At 55.0% G+C, this 18680-nt stretch overlaps 1 protein-coding gene across 8 annotated transcripts in view; it reads left to right on the top strand.

Moving 5' to 3' along the window:
* The window catches only part of MAST3 (microtubule associated serine/threonine kinase 3), a 31257-nt gene extending 13064 nt beyond the window's left edge, over window positions 1-18193 (top strand). For 4 of the 8 annotated variants that reach the window (XM_074528915.1, XM_074528918.1, XM_074528917.1 and 1 more), the window contains 26 exons: window positions 1765-1853; window positions 2087-2159; window positions 2329-2349; window positions 4133-4211; window positions 5145-5302; window positions 7233-7308; window positions 7981-8190; window positions 8273-8374; window positions 8872-9004; window positions 9502-9569; window positions 9892-9977; window positions 10098-10306; window positions 10589-10727; window positions 10934-11066; window positions 11168-11333; window positions 11567-11668; window positions 11910-12032; window positions 12348-12457; window positions 12601-12746; window positions 13086-13306; window positions 14218-14418; window positions 14502-14728; window positions 14811-14933; window positions 15044-15180; window positions 15414-15598; window positions 15706-18193. In XM_074528915.1, the coding sequence (XP_074385016.1) occupies window positions 1765-1853; window positions 2087-2159; window positions 2329-2349; window positions 4133-4211; window positions 5145-5302; window positions 7233-7308; window positions 7981-8190; window positions 8273-8374; window positions 8872-9004; window positions 9502-9569; window positions 9892-9977; window positions 10098-10306; window positions 10589-10727; window positions 10934-11066; window positions 11168-11333; window positions 11567-11668; window positions 11910-12032; window positions 12348-12457; window positions 12601-12746; window positions 13086-13306; window positions 14218-14418; window positions 14502-14728; window positions 14811-14933; window positions 15044-15180; window positions 15414-15598; window positions 15706-16724 (4336 nt within the window). In that variant the 3' untranslated portion in view covers window positions 16725-18193. The remainder of the gene's footprint in view (window positions 1-1764; window positions 1854-2086; window positions 2160-2328; window positions 2350-4132; window positions 4212-5144; window positions 5303-7232; window positions 7309-7980; window positions 8191-8272; window positions 8375-8871; window positions 9005-9501; window positions 9570-9891; window positions 9978-10097; window positions 10307-10588; window positions 10728-10933; window positions 11067-11167; window positions 11334-11566; window positions 11669-11909; window positions 12033-12347; window positions 12458-12600; window positions 12747-13085; window positions 13307-14217; window positions 14419-14501; window positions 14729-14810; window positions 14934-15043; window positions 15181-15413; window positions 15599-15705) is intronic. The other 4 variants (XM_074528916.1, XM_074528920.1, XM_074528914.1 and 1 more) reach the window with 2 other exon arrangements.
* Window positions 18194-18680: the final 487 nt, after the last annotated feature.

Here is an 18680-nt window from a genome sequence, read left to right as displayed (position 1 = left end):
CTCAGAGCAGTCACAGGATGTGTGTCCTGGGGGACACCCAGAGACCCCCCATCCTGGTGCAGAGGAAGGGTTTGGGTGGCCCCAAGGACCTTCCTTGGTAGCCAAGACCTTCAAAAGAGTTTGGGGCTCCTGGGTTTATCTCCACTAAAACCTGAGCAGGAGGAGCCCTGCAGGGGAGAGATGTCAGAGGGAGGAGAGGGGTGCTGGATGTCAGATCTGGAGCTTTGTCCAACTGTGGGGAGCTCTGTCCATGTGTCTGGAGCTCTGTCCATGTGTGTGCAGCTCTGTCCATGTGTGTGCAGCTCTGTCCATGCATGCAGAGCTCTGTCTGTGTGTCTGGAGCTCTGTCCACATGTTTGGAGTTCTGTGCACATGTCTGGAGCTCTGTCCATCTGTGTGGAGCTCTGTCCATCTGTGTAGAGCTCTGTCCATGTGTCTGGAGTTTTGTCCACATGTGCGGAGCTCTGTCCATGTGTCTGGAGCTCTGTCCATGCATTTGGAGCTCTGTCCATGCATTTGGAGCTCTGTCCATCTGTGTGGACCTCTGTCCATCTGTCTGGAGCTCTGACCACCTTGCCTGTCCATCAGTGTCCTGCACACCCACCTGTTGGCGCCTGTTGTGAGTCACTGTCCTTTACTCCCTGGCTGCCCCTGTCACTCCCTCCTGTTTTTGGGATCCATGGAGAATGCCCTCTGTTCCATCTCACCCCTGGCTGCTGTGGCTGTTTGTGGCCATGGGGTGATGTTAAAAGCTGCCCTTTAATCAGCAGCATCTCTGTGGGTTCCTGTTCCCAGCTGGGTGAGGAAACTCGGTGTCTTTGAGGAGTCTGCAGCCTGAGGAAGCGGAAGGAGGGGAAGGGGAGGCTCCTCCTCGTGCCTGAGCCTCTGCTCTGGGCTGTGGATATTTGCAGCTTCCTCTTGGCAGAGTGGAGGAGAACTTAAATGAGCCCATAGTGCTTGAAATGTGGGAGTGGGGCACAAGAGTGGGGAGCAGCAGTGGGAATTTTAGAGGCTCTTGCAAGGCAAGACTCAGGGCTGAAAGGAAAGGAAAACCAAAATCCCTGTGAGGATGGAAACCCTGTGAGCTGGGAGGGTGGGAATGGAGATGGGGATGTGAGGATCCAGCACTTGTGGATGTGGCCTTGCAGAGATGCTGGGCTGCGATGCCAGGATGGGATTTTTGGGGAGTTTTGGGGTGTCAGGTGCTGGTGCTGCTTTTCACCTGGTGCTGGTGCTCGTGGCTCCCTCCTGCTGCCAGACAGGGGCAAAATTCCCACAAATTCCTGGTGACCCTGGGGCTGTCCTCTCTGCTGTGACATGGGGGCCACCAAGGGCAGGGGGATTTATGGGAACTGGGGGCATTTTCCATGCACTGGAGAGGTCAGGCTGTGGCTGCTGGGCATTTCCACTGCTTCCTCCTTTTACATCCCTTTTTCTATTCCTGCCTGGGGCTCTTGCCCAAGGAGCCTCCTTCCTCTGCCCTCCCCAGTGAGCCAAAACCAGAAGTGGGACCTTGTTGGGACAGTTCTTTGTTAAAAATAGCCCTGTGTGTCCATCTCCAGCAGCAGCCCTGGGCCTGGGGTGGATCTTCCCTGTGGCAGGAGATCTGTAATCAGTGGGGTGACAGCAGCAGTGTTCCCTGGCACAGAAATTCATGTGCAAGCAGATATTTATTTATGTGCCTGAGCCCATCCAGCTCTGGCTGTCATGGATTCCCTAAATTTTTAAAATTTCCTAAATTAATTCCCTCTCTTTCTTCTCCAGTTGCCGAAGCAGCAACAGGAAGAGTTTAGTGGTGGGCACCCCCTCTCCGACCCTCTCACGGCCTCTCTCCCCTCTCTCCGTGCCAACAGGTAAGGGATTATCCCAGTGGATGATCCAGCATCTCCCAAAATTACCCAAATATCCTAAAACTAACAAGGTGCAGGGCTTCAGCACCTTGTTAGCAGCAGTGGGCTGGCTCCAGGTGCCTTTTCCAGGGTTGGGAAGTGCTTTAAACACTTTCCCCTGAAGGAGCAGCCTGAAGCACTGTGGACATGGTCCTGGGGTGGGTTTTGGGATGAATTTTCCCCTTTTCTCCCTGCAGCTGGGAGCAGCCCCTTGGACAGCCCACGGAACTTCTCTGCCAGCACCTCCATCAACTTCCCCTTCGCTCGCAGGTGAGCTCCCAGCCCCAGAGCAGTGAATATTCACTGTAAAGATCATTCCCCCTCCAGGGAACTGTTCTGTTGATCTCAAGTGACTCGTTTTGCCTTTGTTTTTGCTTTTCTTCTGCCTGCTTTCTGGCCTGGTGCTGTTTCCTCTGCCATGTTCCTCCCGCCACCCCAGCCATGCTCCTCGGACTGACAGGCAAGTACCAGGGATGGGCATGGGCTGCATTTTGGGGAGGTGTCTGCTCCACATCATCAGGGACCTTCTTTTCTAAGTGTTCAAGGCCAAGCTGGGCAGGGCTTGGAGCAATCTGGTGGAGTGGAAGGTGATTCTACAGATGGCAGGGAGTGGGACTGGTTCTTTGAGGTCCTTTCCAATGCAAGCCCATCTGGGACTCTGTGATTCTTTATTTGCATCCCTGTGTGGGGAATTTTGCACCAGGACTGTGCTCCCTGCAGCTCTGGGAGCAGAAGTATCTCTGTTCCCATGGCTGGGTGTTTAGTCCTATCTCAAACTCCTGCTGGATTTTCACAAGATGTCCAGGGATCTCTCATCCAGATCTCCACAGAGGCAGATCTGCTGTATGCCCTCCTCTGTTTAACTAATTAATTAATTACACATGGAAGGCGGGTGGCTGATTTTAAGCCATCGATTGTCACTGGAAACAAGCCTGAGGCTCTGCTGGTTTGCACACTTGTACCAGAGGGAACAGCCAGGCTGTGGGGTTAGGAGTTTGCTGGAGCTGCATGTGGCTCCCTGCCAGCTCCTGCTGTCCTTGACCCCACAAGGGAAATGGCAGTGGGAGGTGAAGGGCCTTGTCCTGACCTGGATGTGTCCCCATCCCTTGGAAACATCTCCAAGAGGAAGCATTTGCCTGCGTATGAGCAGTTCCCTTCCTGTTTATGGGCAGGCTCTGCTCCCCGGCGCCTGCTGTCTCAGGATGAGTCTTTGGGAATCCCAGTTTGTCACTGAGAAAACTCCCAGCAGGCTGAATTTTGCTCTAATTAAAAATCAGACTATTGCAGGCTTTTTTTTTTTTTTTTTTCCCTGTGTGAAATGGATTCAATGGAGCCCCAGCTCTGTCTCTTCACAGTGACCCTGCCCTCACCCTATGCCTATGCCTGGGGGCCCTGTCCACACTATTTGCAGCCACATGCGCCCTTACCCAAAATGACATTAAAACGATCATTGCCTTCTCCACTTCAACTAGGGTTAATAATAGTTACATTTGGACTAAACTTCTCTGAACTAGCCTTCCTTCACATCTCAACTCACACATTCTTCAAAGCCATGCTCTTCCTGTGCTCAGGCTCCATCATTCATGGCCTAAATGGTGAACAAGATATCTGAAAAATAGGAGGACTCCAAAAGATACTACCCACAACTACTGCATGCCTTACCATGGGCAACCTTGCCCTAATAGGAACATCATTTCTAGCAGGATTCTACTCAAAAGACTAAATCATCCTACCTAAACACCTGAGCCCTACTTTTAACCCTTCTAGCCACATCATTCACGGCAGTGCACACGATCTGCATGACCGTATTAGTGCAGACCAGCTTTGTTCAAACTCTCAGGATGAGTCTTTGGGAATCCCAGTTTCTCACCAAGAAAACTCCCAGCGGGCTGAATTTTGCTCTAATTACAAATCAGACTCTTGCAGGCTTTTTTTTTTTTTTTCCCTGTGTGAAATGGATTCAGTGGAGTCTCAGCTCTGACCCTGCTGTCTGCCACTGTCCCTGCAACAGCCCCTTCACCTGCAAACCCCTTATTTCACCCCATCTCAGTCCTTTCAGCCCCCCTGACCTGCAAACCCCTTATTTCACCCCATCTCAGTCCATTCTGAGCAGAGAGTTCAGGGCTTTATTCCTCAAAACACCCCTGTGTTCTGTTCCCTGGTTTTTGGCTCTGCTGTTGTTGATTTGCATTTCGATGTTGGGTTTTTTCCCCTGTGTGTGATTGCTGTGTTTGCTCTGGCAGGGCTGATGGCAGAAGGTGGTCACTGGCTTCGTTACCCTCCTCTGGCTATGGGACCAACACCCCCAGCTCCACGGTCTCGGTAACATTTGCTTTCTCATGCTAGCAGATGATAAGATCCTAAACCCCTCTGATTTTTGGTGAAATGCCTCCAAAGCTCCACGGTGCTGGGTTCTAAAGGGCCACGTGCTTTAGCTGCATCCTGCTTCCCAAATGAGCTTTTGAGAAACACATAAGGCTTGGCTGTGGGCTTGCAGCAACCCTGGGGGTTATGGTGTCCCATTAGAGCATCTCTGGGTTAACTTCATCCCTGCGGTTACAGTATGTCTGGGAGTTACTGTGCCCTAGGTTTGCAGTGTTCCTGGCAGTTACCCTGCCCTAGGGTTACAATGTTCCTGGGGTTACAACATCCCTGGGCATCAGAGCATCCCTGAGAGTTACAGCATCCCTGGGAGTTACTGTGTGCTAGGGTTACAGTGTTCCTGGGCATCAGAGTATCCCTGGTGTTACAGCATCCCAGGAGATCTGAGCATCCCTGGGCATCAAAGTATCCCTGGACATCAGAGCATCCCTGGGAATTACAGCATCCCTGAAAATTACAGCATCCCTGGGTATAAGAGCATTCTTGGGAGTTACTGTGTCCTAGAGTTACAGTGTTCCTGGGGTCACAGCATGCCAGGATATCAGAGCAATCCTGGGAGTTAGAGCATCCCTGAGCATCAGAGCATCCCTGGGAGTTACAGCATCCCTGGGTGTGACAGGACTGAGCTGCCTGGGATGCTGGAGTTACAAGGATTGGGGCTCAGTGGAGCTTTGAGTGGGAGAATGGAGGATTTTGGGCTGGCACTGAGCAGTGCAGACCTCCCCAGCCTGCTCCTGTCCCCATTCCACACCCCCAAACCCACCCCATGCACTGCCTGTCAGTATCCCAGCCTCCTCAGAGATTTCCCTCACTGCTGGGAAGCACAGCCCCATCACTGATCTCCTTCCTCCCTGTCTCTCTCTCTGTCCCCAGTCATCTTCATCCTCCCAGGAGCGCCTGCACCAGCTGCCGTACCAGCCCACCCCCGACGAGCTGCATTTCCTTTCTAAGCATTTCCGCAGTACGGAGAGCGTCACGGACGAGGAGGGCCGGCACTCGCCCTGCCTGCGCCCACGATCCCGCAGCCTCAGGTGGGACACAGCTCCCAGGACAGGGCTGGCTTGCTTTGAAACACAGGGGTCTGCTAAGGAAAGCAGCAGCCTCCCCTGGAATGGAAAATGTAAACCGCGTCCTCTGAATATCTGAATTATCATATCAGATATCTGAATTATCTGCACCCATGATCACAGAGCCTCAGGTGGGACACAGCTCCCAGGACAAGGCTGGCTTGGTTTGAAACACAGGTGTCTGCTAAGAAAGGCAGCAGCCTCCCCTGGAATGGAAAATGTAAACCCTGTCCCTCTGAGTGATCATATCTGAATTGTCATATCAGATATCTGAATTATCTGCACCTGTAACCTCAGGTGGGACACAGGTCCCAGGACAAGGCTGGCTTGCTTTGAAACACAGGTTGTTGCAGGTGTCTGCTAAGAAAGGCAGGAGCCCCCCCTGAAATGGAAAATGTAAACCCTGCCCCTCTGAATGATCATATCTGAATTATCATATCAGATTATCATATCTGAATTATCTGCACCCACAATCCTGCAGCCTCACGTGGGACAGAGCTCCCAGGGCAAGGCTGGCTTGGTTTGAAACACAGGAGTCTGCTAAGGAAGGCAGGAGCCCCCCCTGGAATGGAAAATGTAAACCCTGTCCTTCTGAGTTATCATATCTGAATATCTGAATTATCATATCTGAATTATCATATCTGAATTATCTGCACCCACAGTCCCACAGCCTCAGGTGGGACACAGCTCCCAGGACAAGGCTGGCTTGCTTTGAAACACAGGTGTCTGTTAAGCAAGGCAGCAGCCTCCCCTGAAATGGAAAATGTAAACCCTGCCCTTCTGAGTTATTTTAATTTTGAATTTTTTTTTTGTTAAATTGGGTTTTTTTGGTTAAATTTGGTTAAATCCTCTTTTCCCTCTGAAAAATCTCCCGACCCTCTTTGCTACCAGAGGCAGAGCCACAGCCCTGTGTGTTGCTGGCTGAAATTTCATTAAAATCAGATTAATTATCTGACAGGGGTTTGTAGGTGGTGAGATTTTCACCCAGGAGATGCCAGTTCTGCAGTTGGCACAGCACAGGCTGGGGCAGGGCTGGGGCTGGTTTTAATCACAACATTTATTATTTTATAGTGGTTAATGAGTTGCTGGCTGCTCCTGTGACTTGCTTTGCATAACGGGATCACCAGGCAGAGCCCTGGGAGGGGCAGTGTTGGGTGAGGGAAGGAGGAAAACTGTGTTTAATGAAGGTTGCTCTGTCCACCAGGAGGTTTGGTTGGTTTTTTTGTTTGCTGGTGAGCTGCAAAAATGGTAACAATGGCAAGAAATTGTGGGATCCAGAGGAAGGGAAAGATGAGCTCGTTCTTGAAAGCTGAGGGGATGGTGGAACATCCAGAACCTCTCAGTTCTGGATTTCCATGTGACTTGTGTTTGGGGACCTGATTAAGCCTCTCTAGACCACATCCCAGGGACCTCCAGTGCCTGGGAGTGCTGGCCCAAGGCTGGTGGCTCCACTTGGATGAGTTTTCACCACTTGGAGCCAGGATTTAGGAGGAGAGACCAAATTGCTCTCCAGGGGCAGTGACCATTTGCACAGCTGTGAATGACCTGACCCTCGTAATGCCGCCCTTCTCCTCCCTCTGCAGCCCTGGAAGGATGAGCTCTTCAAAGCTGAGGGGATGATGGAACATCCAGAACCTCTCAGTTCTGGATTTCCAAGTGACTTGTGTTTGGGGAGCTGGTTAAGCTTCCCTAGACCACATCCCAGGGACCTCCAGTATCTTGGATGCTGCTGAAAGTGCTGGCCCAAGGCTGGGTGGCTCCACTTGGATGAGTTTTCACCACTTGGAGCCAGGATTTAGGAGGAGAGACCAAATTGCTCTCCAGGGGCAGTGACCATTTGCACTGATGTGAATGACCTGACCCTCGTAATGCCGCCCTTCTCCTCCCTCTGCAGCCCTGGACGGACGAGTGGAACGTTTGACAATGAGGTGGTGATGATGAACCATGTCTACAAGGAGAGGTTCCCCAAGGTAACAGCCAGGACTTGAGGGATGAGCGTGTTGGTGCCTCCATGGCATCCTGGCAGAGCCTTCACCTCCCTGTGGGTGTGTGGAATGCATGGGTAGATCATGGGGGGTGTTGGGGACCCTGGAGACACAACAAACCTGGGGTTTGTTATCCACACAAGCAGGCACAGGGCTCTGGAGACTTTGGTGGAGCTTTTGCAGTCTGTTGGAAGCTGGTTCCCAGGTGGAGGCCTTGATGTGCATGTGGATATTTGAGCTGCAGGAGGTGGTGGGATGAGATTCTGGATGGCCAAACCCAGTGCAGGAGGTGGGATGAGATTCTAGATGGTCAAATCAAATGCAGGAGGTGGTAGAGTGAAATCCTGACTGATAAGACCCAGTGCAGGACGTGGTGAGTAGCGATCCTGGCTGGCCAAACACAGTCCAGGAAGTAAGATGAAATCCTGGATGGTCAAATCAAATGCAGGAGGTGGTAGGATGAGATCCTGCCTGGCCAAACCAAGTGCAGGATGTGGTAGGATGAGGTCCTGACTGATAAAATCCAGTACAGGAGGTGGTAGGATGAGATCCTGAATGGTCAAACACAGTCCAGGAAGCAGGATGAGATCCTGGCTGGCCAAACCCATGGCATGGGGACGTGTGTTCCTGGCCATCACCATCCTCTCCACCTTGCAGGCCACAGCCCAGATGGAGGAGCGCCTGCAGGACACCATCACCAACTTCTCCCCGAGCAGCACCCTGCCCCTGGCTGATGGGGTGCTGGGCTTCATCCACCACCAGATCATCGAGCTGGCCCGAGACTGCCTGGCCAAGTCCCAGGGAGCTCTCATCACCTCCCGCTACTTCATGGAGCTGCAGGAGAAGCTGGAGAAGATGCTCCGAGACGTGAGTACAGGGCAGTTCCCTGTCTGGTGCCACCTGGTGAGGCCACCAAGAGACACCTGGATTCTGTCTCCACTCCCAACAGGCTCAGGAGCGTTCTGAGAGCGAGGAGGTGAAGTTCATTGATCAGCTGGTGAGGAAGCTGCTGATCATCATCTCCCGGCCTGCGCGACTTCTGGAGTGCCTGGTAAGACATGGAGGCTCCTGTCTTGTCTTTCATGGTCTATGCCAGCCCAGAGAGGAGGCAAAGCCTCCAGGATGCCCCTGGATCTCTGGAAGTGTCCAAGGCCAGGTTGGATGGGGCTTGGAGCAACCTGGAATGGTGGAAGGTGTCCCTGCCCATGGCAGGGGGTTGGAATGAGATTATCTTTAAGTTCCCTTCCGACCCAAACCATTCTGTGACTCTGTGGTTTTCAGGTTTTTTGGTTTTTCTTTTTGGTTGATTTGCTCAATTTCTAAAGCAATGACCTTGTGCTGTGGTTCCTGATGAAATTTTCATCTCCATTAGTTTTCCTTCCAAGGCCAACTCACAGAGCTGCATTTTTGTTTTTCCATCACCCTTGACCTGGGGAATGATGCATCCGGGGCCTGTCCCCAGTCACAGGTGTCACCTGCAAGGCTTAGAGTGATAATTTAACTTTGCAAAATCTCTCTCCTCAACTGTGCTTGGTTTTCCCCATCCAGGAGTTCGACCCAGAGGAGTTTTACCATCTCCTGGAAGCTGCAGAAGGACATGCCAAAGTTGGACAGGGAATAAAGACTGATATTCCCAGATACATCATCAGCCAGCTGGGGCTCGTCAAGGACCCACTGGAGGGTAAGGAACCACTCTGAAGTCTGCAGGAGGATGTGGACTCCCAGTTTGGCCACTGGTGATCCCAACTGAGCACTGGGGGGTGTCAGGGAGACCTGCAGGGCTGAGCTGGTGTCATGGCAGGGAGGTCACAGCAGGACCAGGACGATGGCCAAGTCCTTCTGGGCAGCCCCACATCCCTTATTATTGCTTCCAACACGTTCAGCAAAGCAGATTAAGCTCAAAAACACTTAATCCATGGCCCTGGGGGGTGAATCATAATCCCTGGAGAACGCAGGAATGACTATCAAAAAAAAAAAAAAAAAGAATTATATAAATGTTTAACCTTGTGTTGAACCTCTTAACGTCATGACCTGAATTTCTCCATAGGATAGTTCAAGCAAAGCATGTGGCCAAATCCCCATGGGGTCCTTGGGTTTGGGGGGAGAGTGGTTGGGCAGGGGGTGATTTTGGTGGGTGTTGAGCATGAGGAAAGTGAAAACCACCCCTGTGATCTGCAGAAATGGGGCAGCTGGATCACTTCGACAGCGGGAACACCATCACACCGGAGAACGATGACACCTGTGAGGTGAGCGTGGTCCCACCTGCTGCTTCCAGCTTCCTCCCACCTCACCCCACACCAGAGCTCCTGGCAGCTGTCCTAGACTGGGAGCTGTTCATTTTGGATTGTCCCCAGGGGCGATTGATGTACTCAGGGGGAAGATCTCACAGTCCCTCATTTGGCTTCTTGAGTGGACAGAGCTCAGAGTGGGCTCGATCTGCAGACCATCTCAGGCTTCTGCTTTGGGGTTTGACAGTGGGGAGGGCTCTGGCAGAAAGAAGCTTTTGGAAGTGGTACATGATGGTGCTGGGTGAATTCCTCCTTCATTAAAAACCTGTGTGTTCCTCAGAGCCAGCCTTCAATCCCCGTGCCACGGAGGAAGCCCTGCGAGGGGGACTTTGAGACCATCAAGCTGATCAGCAATGGGGCTTACGGGTGAGTTGGGGAGCTCCTATCAGTTGTCTCCATCTGTAAATGACTCCAAAGCCTTTCTTTGTCCATGCCCCACCGAGTGGTGGCTGGAGGATGTGTGTTGAGGTCCGGCTGTTCCTCCAGGGCCGTGTACCTGGTGAGGCACAGGGAGACGCGGCAGCGCTTTGCCCTGAAGAAAATCAACAAGCAGAACCTCATCCTGAGGAACCAGATCCAGCAGGTGTTTGTGGAGAGGGACATCCTCACCTTTGCTGAGAACCCCTTTGTGGTCAGCATGTTCTGCTCCTTCGAGACCAAGCGGCACCTCTGCATGGTCATGGAGTATGTGGAAGGTGAGAGCAGAGCTCGGGGCTGGGTGGTGCAGGGAGCAGGGGAGGATATCAAAGCCTGAGCATCAAGGACACCATCTGGACATCTCCTACCCTGCTGTGCTCCAGGAAAGCACAGGGAGATGATTTTGTGATCCTGATCTCCTTGATGAAGGTGGTGACCATGGTCACCGATGGGAGTATTTGTGCCCCGTGCCAGGGGATCAGCTGCTCAGAGGGGCTGGCTGGGAGCCTGCTGGTCCTGCTGAGCTCGCTGCCTTCCCTGAGCCCCCCGTGTCCCCACAGGGGGGGACTGTGCCACGCTGCTGAAGAACATGGGCCCCCTGCCCGTGGACATGGCCAAGATGTACTTTGCCGAGACCGTTCTTGCCCTGGAGTATCTCCACAACTACGGCATCGTCCACCGGGACCTCAAACCTGACAAGTGAGCCTTTGGGGCAGCTCTGAGCAAGGGTGGGGCTTTGAATGGGGAAGGGAAAGCCAAGAGGGAAGGGCGGAATGGGTTTTGTTCCTCAGAGACTGGTTCTGTGCTGTTGCATCAGGACCAGAGGCCCTGGGGTGCAGCTGGTCCATCTCAGGTCTCCCCAGAAGCAACCAGCAGCATTGTGGGGTGTCTGTTTTCTCCTGCAGTTTGCTCATCACCTCCATGGGCCACATAAAGCTGACAGACTTTGGTCTGTCAAAGATTGGCCTGATGAACATGACCACGAACCTCTACGAAGGGCACATGGAGAAGGACACGCGAGAGTTCATGGACAAGCAGGTACGAGGTCCTGCTCCACGTGGCTGACCTGCCATCCCTGATAACCTCAGGATTTGTTGCAAAAGTCACTGCAGAGGTGTGAGCCCCTGCTTCCCTCACAGGTGTGTGGCACTCCGGAGTACATTGCCCCTGAAGTCATCCTCATCCAGGGCTATGGGAAGCCCGTGGACTGGTGGGCCATGGGCATCATCCTCTACGAGTTCCTGGTGGGCTGTGTCCCCTTCTTCGGAGACACCCCTGAGGAGCTCTTCGGGCAGGTCATCAGTGGTGAGTGCCAGGGACACATTTGTGCTCCCAACAGCCAAGGATCCTCCTTTAACACGTGGGAAGCTCCATTCCTTCCTGTCACCCTCGCTGAGCAGCGAGGAGGCTCCTCAAGCTTTGACTCCCCACTTTGGGAGAGCCCTTCCCCTGCTGCAGCTCCTGGGAGACTTTCCTGCTGCCCAGAAGTGTCCAAACCCTTCCAGCCACCCCAACCCTCTTTTCCTGTTTCCTTGCAGATGAAATTATGTGGCCAGAAGGGGACGAGGCTCTCCCTGCAGATGCCCAGGACCTGATCACACGGTTGCTGAGGCAGTGTCCCCTCGAGCGCCTGGGCACTGGTAAGCATGGCAGCCCCCTTAGGGGCACCTTGTTTCCCATCAAATTGATATGGCTTTGAGTCCAAAGCATGTCCTGCCATGCTGAGGGTGCTCAGAGGAAGTGTCCTGCTTCACAAGGCTCCTGTCTATCTTTTTTAAGCTGTTTGCTCTGTGTGGAGGGCAGACTGTGCTGTTTAGGGTGGCAGTGGGAGCACTCTGGGTCTTGCCCCATGCCCCTGACGTGGGTTTCTCTGCCTGGCAGGAGGTGCACACGAGGTGAAGCACCATTCCTTCTTCCTCCATCTGGACTGGAACGGGCTGCTGCGGCAGAAGGCCGAGTTCATCCCCCAGCTGGAGTCGGAGGATGACACCAGCTACTTTGACAGTGAGGCCAAATCCATCCTTCTTCCACCTCTGCCAATCCATTATCCCAGCTGCACTTTGGATGCTCCCACAGGGCATGAAAATCTGCTGGGTGAAGCTGGTCGCTTTTCAACCCAAATCACAAAAGAGATACAATCCTCTTTGCAGGCTGCTCACCCTTACCTGCTTCATCCCCCAGAACTCCCCTGGGGTTTGGGGCTGGGCTGTCACCCTTTGGGGCCCTGCTGCAGGCAGCATATGGGGTGTTTCAGGCAGGGTGACATCCCTTCCCCTCTGGCTGCAGGCAGGGTGACATCCCTTCCCCTCTTGCTTTCAGCCCGCTCTGAGAGGTATCGTCACTTGGACTCAGAGGATGAGGAAACCAACGATGAGGAATCATCAGTGGAGATTGGGCAGTTCTCCTCCTGCTCCCACCGCTTCAGCAAGGTGCTCCAGCCCCTCCTGCAGCATCCCAAATGCTGTGGCACCACAAACAGCGTGGCTGTGCCGAGCATCGCCGTCTTAGCTGACACCACAGCACCCAAACTCCCAAATTTCTGTTCCTTGCTGATGGCTCCTCTCCCTCTCAGGTCTACAGCAGCTCAGAATTCCTGGCGGTCAACTCCACCCTGAGCCTCTCGTCCTCTGACCGGAGTCACTGCGATGACAAGGAGGAGCGGTGGGACCGGCACTCGGGGGATGAGGACAGGAGCAGGCCAGCGGGCACCGAGCCCCGGTGAGTGGCCAGGGGGGCTGCACTGATGGGGTGGGCTCCTGACAGTGCCCAGGGCTTGTGCCAGCACCAAGGGTTTGTGCCGGGACCAAGGGTTTGCATCAGCACTGAGGGTTTGTGTCAGGACCAAGGGTTTGTGCCGGGACCAAGGGTTTGCACCAACACTGAGGGTTTGTGCTGGGATCAAGAGTTTGTGCTGACACCACGGGTTTGTGATGGCACTGAAGGGTTTGGTTATTTCTGAGGGGTCAGGGGGATATGTCCTGGGGGTGCTGCAGTGGCTCGGTGCCATCTGCCTTGCCCACCCTGGGTTATCCTGAGCCCTCCTGCTCTTCCCCACAGCCTGCGCTCCTGGACGTCCGGCAGCTCCAGCTCCCGGCACGAGCGGAGCCGCAGCCCCACAGCATTGCCCAGCACCCTCAGCCTGGACACCATGCCCAAGTTTGCCTTCTCCTCGGAGGATGAGAGCCCTTGTGTGGCATCCAAGCCAGAGAGACCCAAGTTTGTGGTGGGAGACTCGGACGCGGGGACTGGCGGCGCGGTGAAGCAGTCGGCGTTATCTGGTGAGTAGGCTGCGGGCAGCGTGGGGATCTCTGGGGACAACCAGGGTCCTGCAGTATGGAATTAAATCCCAATATTGCCAGATAGAATGTGCCTGGGCTGGTCTGGCTCTTGCTGCTTGACCAAGGGCGGCAGCTGAGGTGGTTTCACCTCAGAGACACGTTTGGCTGGCTGGATATTGCAACAAAAGTGAGGGTGCCACCTCAAGGGTCTCTTCCCTGACTGATCCATCCCCAGGATGGAGCTGCCTCACGTTGGGCGCCAATATATTGGAATTAAATCCCAATATAGCCAGATGGGACGTGCCTGGGCTGGTCTGGCTCTTGCTGCTTGACCAAGGGTGGCAGCTGTGGTGTTTTCACCTCAGAGACACCTTTGGCTGAGCTGGATGCTGCAGCTGGTACTTGGGACAAGTCCAGGCATGCAGGAACTCAGGTTTACCTCTGGCAGAAAGGCTTTAGGCGAAGTGAAGGAAAAAGAGTCTGATTCTGCTGAAGGGTTTGGATCCAGAGCTTTATTCCTGGCCCACAGACCTCTGAATGCAGCAACAGCTCCAACAGAATGAAAGCTGTGTGGTTGCTGTGTCTTTTTAACCCCAGGGAGAGGGGGAGGGAAGGGGTAGGGATCCCACCAACCAGGTAAGAAAGGGGAAGTCTCAGGGGACAAATGACATTGGATGGCCCAATGTCCCCCAAGGCTGAGAGGCATCTTTGGAACTCTGCCAATCACACGATGCCCTTGCTGGAATGTTAAGATTGACGGACAGCACTTAGCAGAGGCAAGGGAGGGGTTATTGGCACACCTGGGTAAAGAACCGGGATACTGAGACAGGCTAATACATCACACTGCAACATTGCAGGACACGGGGTGGCTTCTCCACATCCCCAAACCCTCCCTCCTCCCCTCCATGCAGCTGATCTGGTGAGCCTGAACCGCATCCGCCTGCGGAGCAACAGCACCGGCACCAAGAACTCGACCCCGCGGAGCCTGGAGCCCAGCGGGGGCCGTCGGCTCAGCACCCAGAAGGATGTGCCCGACAGGCAGAGAGCCTCCCTGGGCAGCCGTGTGCCCAAATCTGCCTCCGTCTCAGCCCTGTCCCTCATCATCACCTCAGGTCTGTGTGCTGGCTGATTCACCCTGCTGGATGGCCACTGCCAGGTGGTTTTGCCGGACTGAGGTGGCTCCTTCTGCTTGCAGATGACTTTGGTGGCAGCGCCCTGATGAGCCCCATCTCCCCTCACTCCCTCTCGTCCAACCCCTCTTCCCGGGACTCCTCCCCGAGCCGAGACTCCTCCCTGGCCATCGCCAGCCTGCGGCCACCCATCATCATCCACAGCTCGGGGAAGAAGTACGGCTTCACCCTGCGCGCCATCCGCGTCTACATGGGCGACAGCGACGTCTACACCGTCCACCACATGGTCTGGGTACGTGCCCTGGGGTCTGGCGGTGCTTTAAACCCCAGGAGGGAGCTGAGATCCAAATCAAACCGCTCTGTTTGTGTTGTAGAGCGTGGAAGAGGGGAGCCCTGCGCAGGAGGCCGGGCTGAGGGCAGGAGATCTCATCACACACGTCAACGGAGAGTCCGTGCTGGGTTTGGTCCATCGGGACGTGGTGGAGCTGCTGCTGAAGGTGGGTGACCAGAGCCACTCTGCTCTCCCAGGAAATCAATTCATCATTGGCAGCTGAGGCAGGAGCTGGCTCAGATCTGGTGCTGCAAAGATTTTTTTTCCATCCCCCAGAGTGGGAATAAAGTGGCCCTGCGGACCACTGCCCTGGAAAACACGTCCATTAAAATCGGTCCTGCAAGGAAAAACAGCTCCAAGACAAGGATGGCACGGAGGAGTAAAAAGAGCAGGAAAAGGGATGGCCAAGACAGGTAGGTAAAACTGGGACAAAATGGCATTTATCCCACTATGTGGGGTACTGGTGGAATGCTCTGGATCTGCCATATCAGGGTGTCCAGGGGAGTCTGGTTCTGCCAACACTGGGTTGGATGCTGGGGATTTGCCATATCAGGGTGTCCAGTGGGGTCTGGTCCTGCTGCCACAAGGTCAGCAGACTTGCAACTAACAGCTTTAAGGAGAAGCCAAATTATTCCTATCCCCACAGCAGGAGAAAATCCCTTTTCAAGAAGATCTCCAAGCAGTCGTCGGTGCTGCACACCAGCCGCAGCTTCTCCTCCGGTCTCCACCACTCCCTGTCCTCCAGCGAGAGCCTCCCGGAGTCCCCCACGCACAGCCTGTCCCCGGGTCCCACCACGCCGTGCCGCAGCCCCGCTCCCGACCTGCCCTCAGGTACCCCGGGGGGGGATATTGGCTCGGGGCAGGGCAGGATGCTGCGTGTCCCTCGGGGAGGCCGCGTCCCTCCATCCCTACAGTGACCTTTTCTCTTTGTACGGCAGATGCTGTGTCCCCTCAGAGCACCTCTCCCTCCTCCAGCACCCCAACGTCACCCGCCGGCCACGTGCGCCCCAGCTCCCTGCACGGGCTGGCCCCCAAACTGGGTGGGCCGCGCTACAAAGTGGGACGACGCAAATCCACCAGCAGCATCCCCCCCTCGCCCCTGGCCTGCACCCCTTCCTCGGCCCAGCGCCCGCCTTCCCCGCAGCGCTCCCCGTCTCCGCTCCACGGGTACCCCAAAACGCCCCATTCCTTCCAGGGCAAGACCCTGTCCCCCCCCACCATCGTCCGGCAGAGCTCCCGGCCCCGCAGCGCCGACTGCCCCCGCTCCCCCCTGCTCAAGCGCGTCCAGTCGGCCGAGAAGATCGTCACCATCCTGGCCGAGAAGAAAACCGGCGGCCGCAAGCTGGGCCTGGAGATGATGTCCTCGCTGGATGGGGAGGCCATCGCCGAGGGGGACGCGCTGTCCTACCCCGGGGAGCACGGGTACCACCCCGGCAGCTCCCGGCTGGCCGAGCGGCACGAGCGGGACCAGGAGATGGTGGTGATGCGGCGGCTGAACCTGTCGGAGCGCAGGGACTCGTTCAAGAAGCAAGAGGCGGTGCAAGAAGTGAGCTTTGACGAGCAGGAGACGGCGGCAGGAGGTGAAGATGGTGGCAAGAGCGAGGAAGGGCAGGGCACGGCCGGTGCGGAGCTGCTGCCGAAGCTGAAGCCCGGCACGGTGCCGCAGATCGCGGTGCAGGGCTCGGAGAGCGACGAGCAGGATCCGGCGGTGCCCGAGTGGGAGTGCCAGGGCTCCTACCCCATCAGCAGCACGGAGCAGCCCAGCAGCAGCATCATCTCCTTGCCGTGGTGGGATGGGTGTGAGCACCGGGACCGTGGCTCCCAGCAGCAGCAGCAGCAGCAGAACTGCGGGCAGGGCTCACCCAGCCACTGGCAGGTGCCAGCACAGGGCCAGGAGCAAACAAGGGCTCATCTCCCGGCTCCCCGGGGCGTGTGGAGCGGGGCCAAGCACGCCTGAGCCCCATGCAGGCACCAGGGATGGCTCAGGCTCCCTGCAGCATCCCCAGCACCCCGTTCTGTGCGACACATCCATGAGAAAAATGTCCCCGGAGCCACTCTGGACCCTGGCCGGGCCGGCTGTGCCCCGGCACTTCGCCCCCCTGGAAGGCTTTTTGTACTCCCTGAAAGATGCTCATATTTTTATAGAGACGCAGGAGCTTTTCCGGCAGCGGCGTTTCCCCAGCTGGGCCCCAACCTCTGTGTACAGAAAAGGACTCGATGCAAATATTCCTTAATTAATTTATTACTTTTTATAAGCTAAACGGGCAGTGCAGGACTGTCGCAGGGGCCAACCCAGCTCTGGGAGTCCCAGCCTTTCCCGTGCGTCTCCCAGCCCACTGTTTTCTAACCCACTTGCTTTTCCCTACTTTTAAACTCCAGTTCTAGCTGGAAACACTCCAACTCTCCTAAGAACCCCATAACTCTAATATTTAAAATTAAAACAAAACCCCAAATCCACAGCAACATCCCCGAAATGCTGGGATGCGGGGGGGGGGGGGGGAAATATTCTTTGCATATGGATCATCAGATGATGAACATATGGATAATTTTATAAGCTTATAGGAGGTATAAAAAGGATTTAATTATTTTATTTGGAGATTTTATAGCCTCCATTTGGCCCTTCCAGGTGGGGAAAACTGAGACATTCCCCAGATGGGAATATCAATGGGACTTTTAGGGTCAGTTTTTGCTCTTTCAAAAATCCCATGATGTTGGTAGGTCAGTGCACATACACTTAGAAAATCCCAGTTTAATTTTTTTTTTTTTAAATTGCCCTAACCCAGTGAGCACCTGTGCTGCTCCACTTGTTATTTGGGAATTTCACCCCTTTCTTTCCCCCCTCATTGCTCTCTATCCAACAAACAACAGCTCAACCCAGCATTTCTCCCCCGTTTCTACCGTTTTCTGGCCTATAAACGTTTCCATTTGTTGATGCATGTTCTGGCCTCCCCTCCCCTGCCGTGGTTTGGTGACAGGGGGACATCCCTGGTTTGCCAACCCCGCTGCCATCAGGTGTCACCGTTACCCCGGTGGATTTTTTTGGGCTGCGTGTTGGATTCTTTTGTGCACGTGTGGTTTGTGCCAGGCTCCGTATCCCGCTTCTCCCGTTCAACTGGTGCTGTTAAACCCCCCAGAAATGAGCAACCAGAGCTGCTCCGTGTTTCCTTTGCTTCTCCCTCCTCTCTCTGTAGGAAGGTCTTGGGAAGGCAGCGGGGTTTTGGGGAGACACCGGGCACCCCCTGCCCCCTGGCACGGTGGCATGGGGGGCTTGGCTGCACACTGGTGGCGTGGGTAAGGTGGGAAGAGGAATTTTTAAAGTGGGAAATGTCTTAAAAGCCGAGGGGACTGTGTGTTCCTGCCCAGTGCCCGGCTCTGTTCGTACCTTCGGGAAGTTTTATGTTGGATTAAAATCGTCCCTTGCGCTGAGTGTGGTGTCCAGTGGCACTGGAGAGTGCAGGGCAGAGAGTGCCCGCTCTGGGGGTGATGGCAGGGGATGAATGGGGTGCCAGCACAGCTGGGAGGGAGGGGAGGTGGCCCTGCAGTGGCACTGGGAGGCTGGCACCCAGCCTGGCTCAGGCACCAGTCCCAGTGTGGTGCCAGTGCCCGGAGCAGTGTCCCACACCCCAGGGACCTGTGCCCAGGGCAGTGCCCCGTGCTTGGTGCCACTCCCCACTCCAGGTATGCCCCATTCCCAAATCCCTGCCCCATTCCCAAATCCCTGCCTCATTCCTAAATCCATGCCCCACTCCCAAATCCATGCCCCATGCTCTGCCCCTGTGCCGTGCCCGGTGCCCCATGCCCAGTGCAGGGCCGGTGCTGTGCCCTGTTCCAGGTTCAATCCTGGTTCAATTCCGGTACAATCCTGGTTCAATACTGGTTCAGTTCTGGTACAATCCCGGTGCTGTGCCCCATT

This window comes from Zonotrichia albicollis, chromosome 29 (assembly GCF_047830755.1).
Source record: "Zonotrichia albicollis isolate bZonAlb1 chromosome 29, bZonAlb1.hap1, whole genome shotgun sequence".
Lineage (NCBI taxonomy): Eukaryota > Metazoa > Chordata > Aves > Passeriformes > Passerellidae > Zonotrichia > Zonotrichia albicollis.
Note: the sequence above shows the minus strand (reverse complement) of the source record. Positions and strands in the feature narration are given on the sequence as shown.